Source organism: Lycorma delicatula, chromosome 5, assembly GCF_047948215.1.
Source record: "Lycorma delicatula isolate Av1 chromosome 5, ASM4794821v1, whole genome shotgun sequence".
Classification (NCBI taxonomy): domain Eukaryota; kingdom Metazoa; phylum Arthropoda; class Insecta; order Hemiptera; family Fulgoridae; genus Lycorma; species Lycorma delicatula.
The window spans coordinates 84,644,895-84,657,653 of record NC_134459.1 but is presented as its reverse complement, the minus strand read 5'-3'; the positions used below and the strand labels follow the sequence as shown (position 1 = coordinate 84,657,653).

At 30.3% G+C, this 12,759-nt stretch overlaps 1 protein-coding gene across 1 annotated transcript in view; it reads right to left on the bottom strand.

Moving 5' to 3' along the window:
- Positions 1 to 11,826, bottom strand: part of LOC142325155 (putative Rho GTPase-activating protein CG5521) — a 142,252-nt gene extending 130,426 nt beyond the window's left edge. Inside the window, exons 1-2 of the mRNA XM_075366555.1 lie at positions 11,474 to 11,826; positions 8,507 to 8,617 (exon numbers count right to left, since the gene is read on the bottom strand). Coding sequence (XP_075222670.1) covers positions 8,507 to 8,617; positions 11,474 to 11,579 — 217 coding nt within the window. The 5' untranslated portion in view covers positions 11,580 to 11,826. The remainder of the gene's footprint in view (positions 1 to 8,506; positions 8,618 to 11,473) is intronic.
- Positions 11,827 to 12,759: the final 933 nt, after the last annotated feature.

Sequence of the window (12,759 nt, the reverse complement as noted above, 5' to 3'; positions counted from 1 at the left end):
GAAAACACTAAATCTAATGGATTTTGTACCCTTTGAAGCGAGTTTATATGAATTATTTTGGGGGACCAAATTTGACCTACCAAATTATTCTACCAATTCTAGAATATATATTTGCAAAAATGCCAAATATTTTCGAAATATAATTTGCAAAATGTCTAATATTTGCTATAAATTGAAAAGTTTAAATTATTGTAATAATATTCCATTATTTTCATCTACTAACCAGAAATAATGGATTTGTACCCTTTGGATTCACTTTATATAGGATATTTTGTTGGCTCGAATTCGGGCCGACTAATTGAAAAGTTTAAATTATTCATCTACAAACTAGAAATTACTAAATCTAATTGATTTTTATTAACTACATATATAGTGTTTGGCCATCGGAATTCTGAGGAGCCAAAGTTTCTGCATAAATAGTGTTTGCCCCATCGATTCCCAGATGTTGGAAAGTAACCATTTGGTTAAGCCTTTCAAAATCGCATTAAAATTGGGCTAGGACACATCGTTTTCGAGTTACACCCTTTTTTAAAATTTTATTAAAAATTTAACTTTATAGATTTAAAATTGGCGGGTGATCTTGCCTGAGGTTCCCGAACAATAAGCGCTCGTAAAAAAAATGGTGATGTTAGGCTTAAAAGTGCAGGGGAAGATTCTTCAATGTATTGTATAAGTTAGTGAGTTTCTGCTTAAAAGGGTGGGGGGTGATTCAAGCAGAATGTAAACAAAATATACTACTAACATTAACTAACATATTAATTATAGATTTTTTATTGATATGTCTTGATTTTATTCTTCAAATAAACACTACTCTGCGACTAGATTTAGAAGTGAAACAAAGCTACAATTCTAAAATTAATGCTCCTAATGTGAAAATAATCTATCAACATTTCTTTTAATGAAAAGGTTTATAACTGCAATTAAAATAAATATATACATATATAAATATATAACATAACAGAAATTTGTCAAAATAATTAAGTTCCAAAATTAACACAATCAATCTAAAAAAAGGTTCAAACTAATCTAGCCTAAAAATAATTAAAACATGTTAATTATCATTATGAAAGCTTATCACAAAAAAAATTAATTCTATTAAATATCATTATTAGATAAAAATTAATGATATTCAAATATAAAATAAAAGCCCAATTTAATCACATACTTTTTATTTAAATAAAGGAGATGACCACTAATCTGAGATTAACCGATTCAAAAAATTGTAAAGTGAAACTACTTGTAACAAAGACTGAAAATCCGTAAGGAAAAGAAAATTCTATAGCAGTAACTTAAAAGGTTTTTTTTGTGATACATTACACACAAAAAAGCAAAAAAAAACAAACAAAATGAAAAAATTACAATAGAGGCCTCTGGCCCTCTAACCACAAAACTATTGGTTGAAGTGGTACATAGGGTAAGTGTTTGTCTTCCATGTAGGAAGCACAGTTTAAAGCCTGGCTGAAGCAGTTAAATCCTTACACTAACAGCTCCTCAATATTGTCTGTTGGATTACTGGGTTATAGTTAATAATATACCCTGGCCTGGTAATCCAAAGATGTAACAAGCTACAGGTAGTGCACTCTCTAAGAGAGGCACACACAAACAAGAGGTAAATCTGCTTTGCTTTGAGACCCTCAAAGTCAGTTTCTTACCATTAGAAAATACCATACAAATCAACCAATGCTGACATTTTTAATTAATCACAATTTATAAATTTTCATACATAACTTCCTGAACTTTGAAGAAATTTGGAAAATTTCTCAATATCTTTTTACGGTATATGAAAAATGCCACAATAGTGAATAATAAACATTGTCTGATGCAATACAGAAATTATAGTTTATTTTTGCAGATGCAGTTACTAATATATATAATCGTTTAACAAAAACACAACTAACATTTATGAACAAATTTCAACATACTTCAAATTTAATTATAATAAAAAGTCTGCTTAACAAAACGCGACTTAAATATTTAGTTTATAACACTGAATCATATGACAAAGCCAACTTAGTGTTCTATACTTCCGAGCCAAACCTGAAAATGTATAACTTCATAAAAAACATTAAAAAAATAAAACTATTAATATAAGTAGTCTTCTAATTTTTAAAAAATTGACTTAAAACACTTAAATGTGAATAATAGTTCAAAATCAAAAATAATCTAGTTAGAGATTTTATGATACAATAAGCCACAATATTGTTTTAGAATGTCAAAATTCTAAAACAAGCTTTTTTGGATTTATCAAAAGAAAGAAAATCTCTATATTACACATCTGAAAAGATTTATGGGTAACCAACAAATAAAAGTGACCAGGCTAAACTTTTTAAACACTTGAACGAAAAACTGACAGTTTACTTCACGATGCTCAGCAAAGTTTTTCATATAAGTTTAAAACGCAGCTCCTTGTTATTAAAAGAATTAACCCTTTTAAAACATTTTTAAGGAAAACAACCAATTAGGTCAATATTACCTGGAAGCTACAACACTTTTAATGTGGTCAGTCTAAACAGTTTCAAACCAGGTCATATTGCAACATCCAAAAGCTAGTTTCTACATTACTTTGGTCTCACTATCTACACAAAGCCATCATACCAAAAATAAATTGCACAAATAATATAACATATATTTACAAACTTTTAGGATAAAATCTTTCCATGTTGTTTAAAAATTAAGTTTGCAAAATGTACACTTTGATTAGCATTTTATCTTTATAAAACACAAATACCTCCAAAACAAGATACAAAACAAGAAAAATTTGCTAAAAAAAACATATTGGAAATTTTATTTAAATCGTTCTCAAATTTATAAAAGGTTTTCTATGATTTTTTCTAAATATTGTTTTATTCTATTGTTTATTTCCAACAGAATTCAAAATTCTAAGATTATATTTGGGATCTAGTCTCTTAAGCACCACTTATACTATGAAAAACAAATAACATAAAATGTTGTGTAAAGTAAGAAATCAAACAATAAATAAATCAATCTACCTATCCATCATCAGCAGGCACTGCACATGTTATCAGAAGTTATTTATTGGTATGGATAAACTTTACAAACAAGAGTTTAAAAATAGAGAATAAAGATTACATTTGAAAATCATTTGGCTATATTGAATACAATGCTAGAAAATAAAGTAAATTATTATTATTACTATTACTATAAAATGGTTAAACAATTTCAATCGTTTTATTATCATCATTATTACTATTGATTATATATAGAGTTGGACTCAAATTACTGTCAGAAAGCAAAGCACAGTTTTGTTTTACACAACAGTTTATAAACATGTGTAACATTTTACTAATTATTCCCAGAAAAGTATAAAATATAAAATAAAATTAAGTAATACGACCTCTCATCAAATTAAAATATTTTTTATTTAAAACTCTTCACAATTTTCCCCTTTTATTAAAGAGCTCAAAAAATATATTATTTGTTAAAAATATATTATGCAGATTCTTTGGAGAAAGAATACATGGGATGTAAAGGAGCGAAGAGGGTACAAAAGTTTGCAGCATTTTTACAGAATGTAATGTTTCAATTTTTTTGCATTTTACATATTTGAAAAGCTCATTTTATAAACAAATTAAACTATGTTTAATTTGTAATTTTAAGATGAAAAGTAAAAGATATAATAGGAGAAATAATGCAAGTCATGGCATATCATGGATGTGCCATGTACTTGTACGTGTGACTGGTACACTGCGACAACAGGTTGTTTGATTTCACTCAAACTCAGTGGCGGCTCATGTATTGACACTGTGAATCTGCAGCACCCCTATATTTCCACTTGATATTATCAATAACATTTAACATAATGAGTCCTTTTTTTTTTTTTAAATTCTTTCTTTATACTTGTACAATATACAGGGAGCGGCAGAAATAACTCCCCAGTTTGAAGGGCTAATAAAAAAATACGTAATAGATTTTAGTCAAACTTTTATTATACAATAATAAGAATTATCATTGCCATTTATTGTATATCTAAATGATTAAAGTTTCAGTTACTTAAAAATAATATAATTTAAATGGCGACCGTCATTGTCTATACACGACTGAAGCCTCACTCGGAAATTGTGTATTACTTTCGTCGTCATCTCTTGTGGAATTTCCGGGATTTCGTGTCGGATAGCAGCTTTGAGTTCGTCGGTTGTCTTCGGTTTGTTTTTGTAGACTTTACTCTTTAAGTAGCCCCATAGAAAGAAGTCACAAGAAGCAAGATCGGGTGAACGAGCTGGCCACAGCATGTTACCTCGCCGTGAGATTAAACGCCCTGGAAACATTTGTCTTAGGACTTCCATAGATTGTCTTGCTGTGTGAGCGATTGCACCATCCTGTTGATACCATACAACACGATTTCCAATTTCATTCAGTTTCGGCTTCAGGAAGTTGTTTAGCATGTGTACATAACGTTGAGATGTAAGTGTAACTGTTCGTCCTTCCTCCTCAAAAAAATACAGGCCTATGATTCCAAAATCTGCTACAGCACACCAAACTGTAACATGTTGGCTATGGAGAGGTCGCTCATGCAGTTGTCTAGGATTATTTTCTGCACAATAACGAAAATTTTGCTTATTGACATAACCTGATAAATGAAAATGTGCTTCGTCAGATGAGAGTACAACTGCATTGTTTGGAACATTTTCAAGGATAGCATAACAAGATGCAATACAACTGGCCCAATCATGTTCACTAAGTTCCTGCACAACCATTATTTTATACGGGCGGAAGTGCAGGTCTTGGTGTAAAATTCTTCTCACTGTTCGATCAGATATTCCCAAGCTGGCAGCGTGCCTATGGGCTGGACGCCTTGGAGATCGTGTAACTGCTTGCTGGAGTAGTTGAAAGTTCTGTGGAATTCAAATGCTGCGAGGTCTACCTGGCGGTGGTTTTTTCATAGCCGAACTCATAACTCTAAAATTTCTAATCCATGTTGGAATGGTTTTCCTGTCAGGGATTGCACCGTGTCGACTTATCCCGAAGTATGTACGAAATAATCGCTGCGTACAGATTACAGAATCACCATTTTTAAAATAAGTTTCGATGATGAACGCACGATGTTCACCGCTCCACGCCATGTTAGCGACTGAAAATTGCAACACCAGACCTGCACTATGGAACCAGTCCGGACCCACCTACTACCACTAGCGCTGAGCTACGACTGTGGAAAATTCGGGAGTTATTTCTGCCGCTCCCTGTATAATCCTTAAGCTTAATGTCAGTCAGTAGCCATCTCCCAGTTTATGTAAAAGATACAAAAATCTTTGTATGCTGCATCACTGTGCTGCTGGAACTGTGCAGTTCCAGCAGTTCTAGTGCATTTCCTATGTCCACATGCGCACATAGGAAGCTGCAAGGGTGTAGGGGAGGGAGAGAGAGCACTGTCACTCCCACAGTGCTGACCCTGATTTGCTGGTGGAAGGTAGTTTTTTTTTTTTTTTTTACTCTGTGTGTTGTGCTTAAAAATCATGTACCATATTCTTGAATGTGATAAAAGTATAGAATTAGATTATTAATGCTTCCAGCTATTCTATTTGATTCATTTTTTTTTTTCTATTTTACAGAAAACTTTAACCTTTTATACAGATTATACACTAATTTTAGCTATGAGCCGCCACTGCTCAAAATAATAAATTTTAAAAAGTTAACAAAATTAAAAGCTTAAAGTTTTTAAAAGTTATAAAGTATTAATTAAATTCAAAGTTAGCTGCTGCTTTAAGTATATTAATAATATTACACTCTGAATTACCACTTTTCTGATTAATTATAATGTTATATTTTACTTGTAATTACTTTCACAGAAACAACAAAATACGCATTTTCTGTCCACTAGCACAACCAAACAAATAAATTTCACCACATAAACATTTATATTTCATCAAATAAATTTTTAAATAGGATTCAAAAAATGAATCTGACGGGAAAACCTTTGAAATGTTACATACAAAGAAACAGAATTTTATAAAAGCAGGGCAAGCAGATAGTATAATAGCAAAGTTTAGCGCTCTCAGGTAGCGACTAATCTGTACAACTTCATAAATTAAGTATCCTAACTATCTGCCACTTCAATTACATCAGAAGAGCTGAATATCATGTCCAATATTTATCAGAATCACTTCCTACAGGTAACAAACAAAACCTATTTATTTATCTATATTACCTATGTTAACCTATATTAACCTATGTATTTATCTTTATAAATGCTAGTTATTTAAGATTTATAATCTTAAATCTTTATAAATTTAGTAAACTAAGATAAAGTACAATATTTTCTAATTTAATTAAAAGTAGTCAGAACATGAATAAAGAGGGAAAGGGTTCATACAAAAAAGTATATAAAAGCATAAATTCTTTCATCCACCAAAGCTGTTACATTTCACAGCAGCTGTTCACAAACCCAACTATGTAAATTCTTAATAATATATAAAATTAAAGTAACATTGCCATCATCATGTTTTTTACGTACAAGAAACAAAAAATAAGCAATAAAATTACTGTTAGAAACAAATAAAAAAAGAATAGAAACAAACTGAAAAAAATTACACTAAAAATAATTTTGTTTGATTTCATATTTTTCAAAATATATAAAAAAAAAGTTTACTAAAAACCTATTCTTGTTTTTTGTAATAAAGTTTTATTCAGCACTTTTAAATGTTTCACTTTACAATAGTTTACCCTTTCAAAACCAAAGGATCTAATGGTATGATTTTTAAAAAAAATAGTAGTTTTTAATGATCAATTTTTTTTTTTTTTTTAATTTTCAAATGACTGGATCTTGACTTAGCTAAAATAAGAAGGTAGTAAATACAACTGATTCTTTTCTTATAATTTTTATTTCTAAAGTTGTAAGACAGGTATGAGATATACACAATATGTCTGAAAAGTTCCCGAACTAAATTAAATAGAAATACAAATTTAAAGATAAATGAATTTATTCACATCAACCCTCTTCATAGAATCCTTTTCTAGTTATACACTCGTTGCAGCACCGGGAGGGCCCATCAAACACTCTAGAGAAATCAGTGCAGAGATCCCCTTCAACTGCTCAGTACAAGCCCTTTGGATGGCCAGAATGTTGTCAAAAAAGCGGCCTTTCATCTTCAACTTGGTTTTGGTAACAGAAAATAGTCTCCTGGAGCCAAGTCGGGTGAAGGGGGCAGGCAAGATAAGACAGTGACTGATTTTCAGCATAATAATGTGGGTGCGCGCGCGCACCAGGGCATTATTTTGCAAGAGTTCAACTACCCATTTCCCGGTATTCGGGTCAGATTTGACAAATGCGACACATCAATTTGGTGTTTCATTACTTCCAAATAGAATTTAGAATTAAGTTGGGACAAATTTATCATGAATCAGGCTCTCTGAGTCGAAGAATGCAATTAACATCATTTCACTCTTGATTTTTACCGCCTAACTTTCGCCGACTTTGTGCTCTAGGATTTAACCAAGCAGCAGATTGACGCTTCATCTGCAGTTCATACATGAAGCACCAGCTTTCATTCCCAGTTACAATTTTTTGCAAAAGATTCGGTCGCTATTAGCAGTTTCAACGGTCTTGAAGGAAGACGCACCTGTTTTTGTTCTTTGGTCAAGAGCTGTGGAACGAAACGAGAACACACCTATTGGCGGTTCATTTTTTCTGTTAGAATTGTACGTACCACATATTTACCGATGTTTAACTCTTCTGCTACGGCCCGAAGGGTAAGATAAGGTTGTTTGAGCAAGACAGTTGTTCACAGCCTCCCGCTTCATTCGTCGGCATCCAACGACTCTCTACAGTCTTTAAACCACTTCCACCACGTGTATGTCGTAGTACGAGATCGGCTTAATCACCAAATGCTTGCTGCGTCATAGAACAAGTTTCAACGAAAGATTTTTGAAGCCAAACACAAAATTTTATCACGCTTCTCTGTTCCATGTCGCAAGCTCACACAGGGTCACATGAAACACAACATACGCGGCCGAATAAAACTAGAAACTGAGGTGATGAAACGTGATGAAATTTTGTACACACACACGCACACTATCAGACATCGTACTATATAGTTCCTTGGTTCTCCAAGAGATGGTACTACTTGTATTGACTACAGAGATTTAGTTCAGGAACTTTACAGACCTACTGTTGTCTCCACTGCTACATTTAAATAATTATCTGTCAATATTTAAAATACAATAAAAAAAATTATTTATAAATAACTTTCCTCATCTACTCTTTATAACAATAAACACATTATTAAATACATATCACTAAAACTAAAATAAACATAAAGAAGTTCTAAGGAAATGGCTTTGACAAAATTAATCTGAATCCGTAAGTTTTTATAGAAATAAAAAGAAAATGAAAATAACAATAATCAATTTAATTTATAATGTCAAAGAATCAGTTCTACTTGAATATACAGATTAAATTATTTCAACAGTTTATAAACGATAACTTTTAATTACAATTAAAAATTATTCATAGTCACATATTTATATTCATTATCATTTACATTATACATACCTTTTTGTTTAAGATTTGTTTCAGCAGAAATAAAGTTGTCATAAAAAATGTAGTAAATATGGCTATAATTTGCATCAAAAAACTGCTTCCCCTCTTCTATATCAACATGATCTGAAAAAAATAATAAATAAACAATTGGTTTAGTGAATTAGCATGCATTCTTTACTCTAGTTAAAATAAGTGTACATTCAATCGAATCAAACTCAGGAATAACTAAATAAGAGATTATTAGTATGTTTTGTACTCTGTTGTGCACTGGTTGCTAAAGTGTTAAGACAATTATAATAACCCTTAACTTGCCACAAAATGATACTAAGAAAACTGCAAGAAAAATAATAAAGGCAAAAATTAAGAGAAATATAAGACCCTCACATGACCAATGTGGTCAATTATCCTGACCTCCTACTATCTGACTATACAAATAAATAGGCTGTAATACTCAGGCCAATTAATTAACTTATTATTTTAGATTATTAAATTCACCATTTAAAATTAATAAATTCACAATGTAGAATTAATTATTAAATTCACCATTTAAGATTATAAAATTCAGCAAAAAAATTTAAGATAAATTCCAGATGACAAATATACTGGGTGTATGTCATGGAGATGAACAATTAAATACAAGTAATTATTAATACAAAATGATAAATCTTAGAGAAAGATATGATCAGATGGCACCTCTAAATTTACACACACTGTAGATCATAATTAATTCTGTCAATTTGAAATCTATATTACTCACTGTAATCTGCTGATACTGATACTCATACCGATTACAATGAACAATAATCACATACAGCACATCTAAATTTAGAGATTACTTCTGTTCTTTTGTTTTTTTCTTTATTTTTGTTTTGATTGCTCAAGAAAATTAATGTTAATAATATTTCACATCCAAAAATATTAATAAAATTATGCCCACAGCTCTTTGTCTACTATCAACGTGGAATATACCTTCAATTTGAGTAACAAATTAGATTCATTAGGCTTAACTGTTGGGACAAGTGAAAAAGGCAGCCTATAAACATTTTTAAATCTATAAAAAATTAGTAAACAAGTACTTTTTCAGAATCCGACAGCCACCTTTTTTTCAATTTTTTCTTCTAAATCAGTGGGTATTTGCAGAGAAATTATAAATATAATCTAACCAAACTTAACCTATGCTCGCTAACCTTCATAAACTAGTCAAGGTTAGCAAGCGAAGTGAGGGTTAAGTGAGGGTGTTAGGTTAAGTTTGGTTAATTATATTTATAAATTATAGGCATAATGTTTATATTGCACCTCTCTCAGGTACATTTGAAAGACCCATGTTTGAATAAAATCAAACAAGTAGAAATAAAAAAATAAATAAGTTTGTGAGTGAAGCAAATGTAGATTAAGTTTGGTTAGGTTATATTTATAATTTCTCTGCAAATACCCACTGATTTTGAAGAAAAAATTGAAAAAGTGGATTCTGATCCTGCAAAGAACCAAAAAAATACATATAACTTTAAAAATGTGGATAAAAGACAGTGCTTGGTTGAGATATCATACTAAGATGCAGGCATCTCCTCATTTGCTTTTATAAGCACTACACTAAAATAAACAGATATCTCGCTGATTAATCTTGTGAATACATGTATTTTTTCAACAATTCATAAATTTTTTACAATTAATTTCTTTCAATACGTATAGAATACGTAAGTACCGTAATTTTCTCTAGAAAGAAGAGAGATAGGTGAATAAACCACTGGACCAACCTTTTACCATGAGAAAATATTAATAGATAGATTTTTTTTATCCTTCTACGACCAGGACCAATAGTTTTTAGTTATAATCTTTTCCGTAAACCCTTACAATCACAAAAATAGATGTGCATACAAAAATGGCAGCCACATGTAAACTGCTTAAATAAAAAATTTAAAAAAAGTTTTAAGGTCCTGAGACACGTAGGAAACAAGTGGGTAAGTTTCAGTTGTTTTTTTAAATGGTCAAGCAACCAGGTTATGTTTTTTTGGGACACTTCAAATAGATTGACCCACATAGAGATCAATTATTTGTTAGCTATTTTGTGCCAAGTAATAACTACTTGGCCATCTGCAGACAAGTGATGAAGGAACTACTTCAATTTTCAGATAGTCTGTATGTTAGAAATTTGGCTGTTATAAATTTCTATGATAACAATTCATATCCTGTGATAACACATTACTATAATGAACAGCGTAACAAAACGTAGTAAGACATAAATTATCAAAATTAAACCATTTGTTTTCAAATTATACAACATTTTTTTCTAAAGGCCTACTGCATTGAAGAAGGAACCATTAATTACCTCTGAAAGGCCACTGAATGAAAACATTTTGATAATCATCTTGATAATCTTAAAAAGAGAAGTTTATCATTTAAAAATATATGTATAATGAGATGTGTTAGTAACTGACAGTCTGCTAAATATTAATGTGTAACAGAAACTCTACAGTAAATGTGATTTTCCAGACAGATTTTATGATGCTCAATCCAGGTACATCTTCAAAATATGACTCCAATTTTGTTACAATAAATCACTTTCACTAACACTTCAGCATAGAAAATATTACTACTTGTACAACAAAAAATTAATTTATAAATAAGTTATTAATCTGGTAAAGTAATATATCTTAAATAACACCACTAAGAAAATAAACACCTGACATGCTTTACACTAAACCAATATGCTTATTCAGCAACTTAAAGTTAATAGATACCAAACCTATGAATAAACAGAAGCAAACCTAACAAATAACCTGGGAAATCATTTTTCTAAAAAATAGATTATGTTACAAATCCTAAGTCCTACCTGAATGATATTTCAAAATAAGCAAAAAAAATTTTGGCATTCATTGCAGATAAAAACAATATAATAATACTCGCTAATAATACATGACAAACTTTAATTCCTTACAAAACTAACACATCACAATCAATGGTAAAAGTAGGTTCACTTGCCTAAAACTATTCTCAAATGTTTAAAACGTGTCGCTGAATCCTTTTTTGGGTCTTGTATCTTCTGAGTAGACTTCTTTACATCCGCTTGAAGTTTCTTACCAAACATTTTATAAACGTCTTCGTATTTATTAGACAGTGTATAGTTATAAAACACATCAAATAAAAATTAAATGACACACCGAACTATCAAACTGTCACTTTACACACTAATACATAAAACATAATTCACATCATGTGGCATTTATCACACCTACTATTATGTAATAAATACATAAAAAATGTTTTACATTTTAAAACTAAATCACGGAAAAAATATTTACACTTTGACTACCTACGTAGAACGAATTCGCAATGTTTACACGCCATTTTCTTTCGTATTACAGTGTTGCTTAAACAAAAATTTCCCTACTGTAAATGTCACAAATCGCATGTAAATCCTGCTATATGCTGTTTCATGGTATAATAGATATCATGCATTCAAAATATGGTACACGTACAGCAGTCCGCACGCGTTATCACACACTCTCAACCGGCGCGAAGGTTAAAGCGCAAATTTCGTAATTATTATCGCAGTAAAATGATGTTATCGAAATTAAATAGTTCATTCTAAACTAAACCATTAAAGTTTAACAGTCTGTTGGATTGTGAATTCATCACAATAAAAGTTAACCATACTTAATGGTTAAAATACAATCAATCATAATTTTGCTGGCAATTCTTTTAGACAAAAAATTTGTTGTCACAATAGAAAATTAATATAAATTCTACAGTGTAAGATTAATAAACATATATAAAAATAATTTATTTAATGTTTCAATGATGAACATCAATATTACAAATATAATTAACATTACTTATCTGTTCATCAAGAACAAATTATTATGGCAAGTGTTTTGATTAATTTAATTTTATTTAAGTTATATCCTGTACCTATAACCTATTATTCAGATGTCTACCACTGTACTGTCAGTTTATTTTTTGAAACTTTTTTGAAGATTGTTTTCTATCAATACAAGCTGTAAATTTTTTAATGGTAATTCTCCATTAAATGATAATGAAGACAGAATGAAAACTGAAACCTCTGATTTATGTAATAATAATAGTTTTTAACACTTAAGTACAGTTGTACTATGAGAGGTAATACTTACCATTTTTGTAAAACATTATCAACCCCATATAGCTTAGTGGTTGCAACAATACTTACCATAGAAACATTAATATTTTTCATAAGTATAAACTATTATCTCTAATATATAACTCCTGCAGTAAGTAATTGTTCCTAGAGC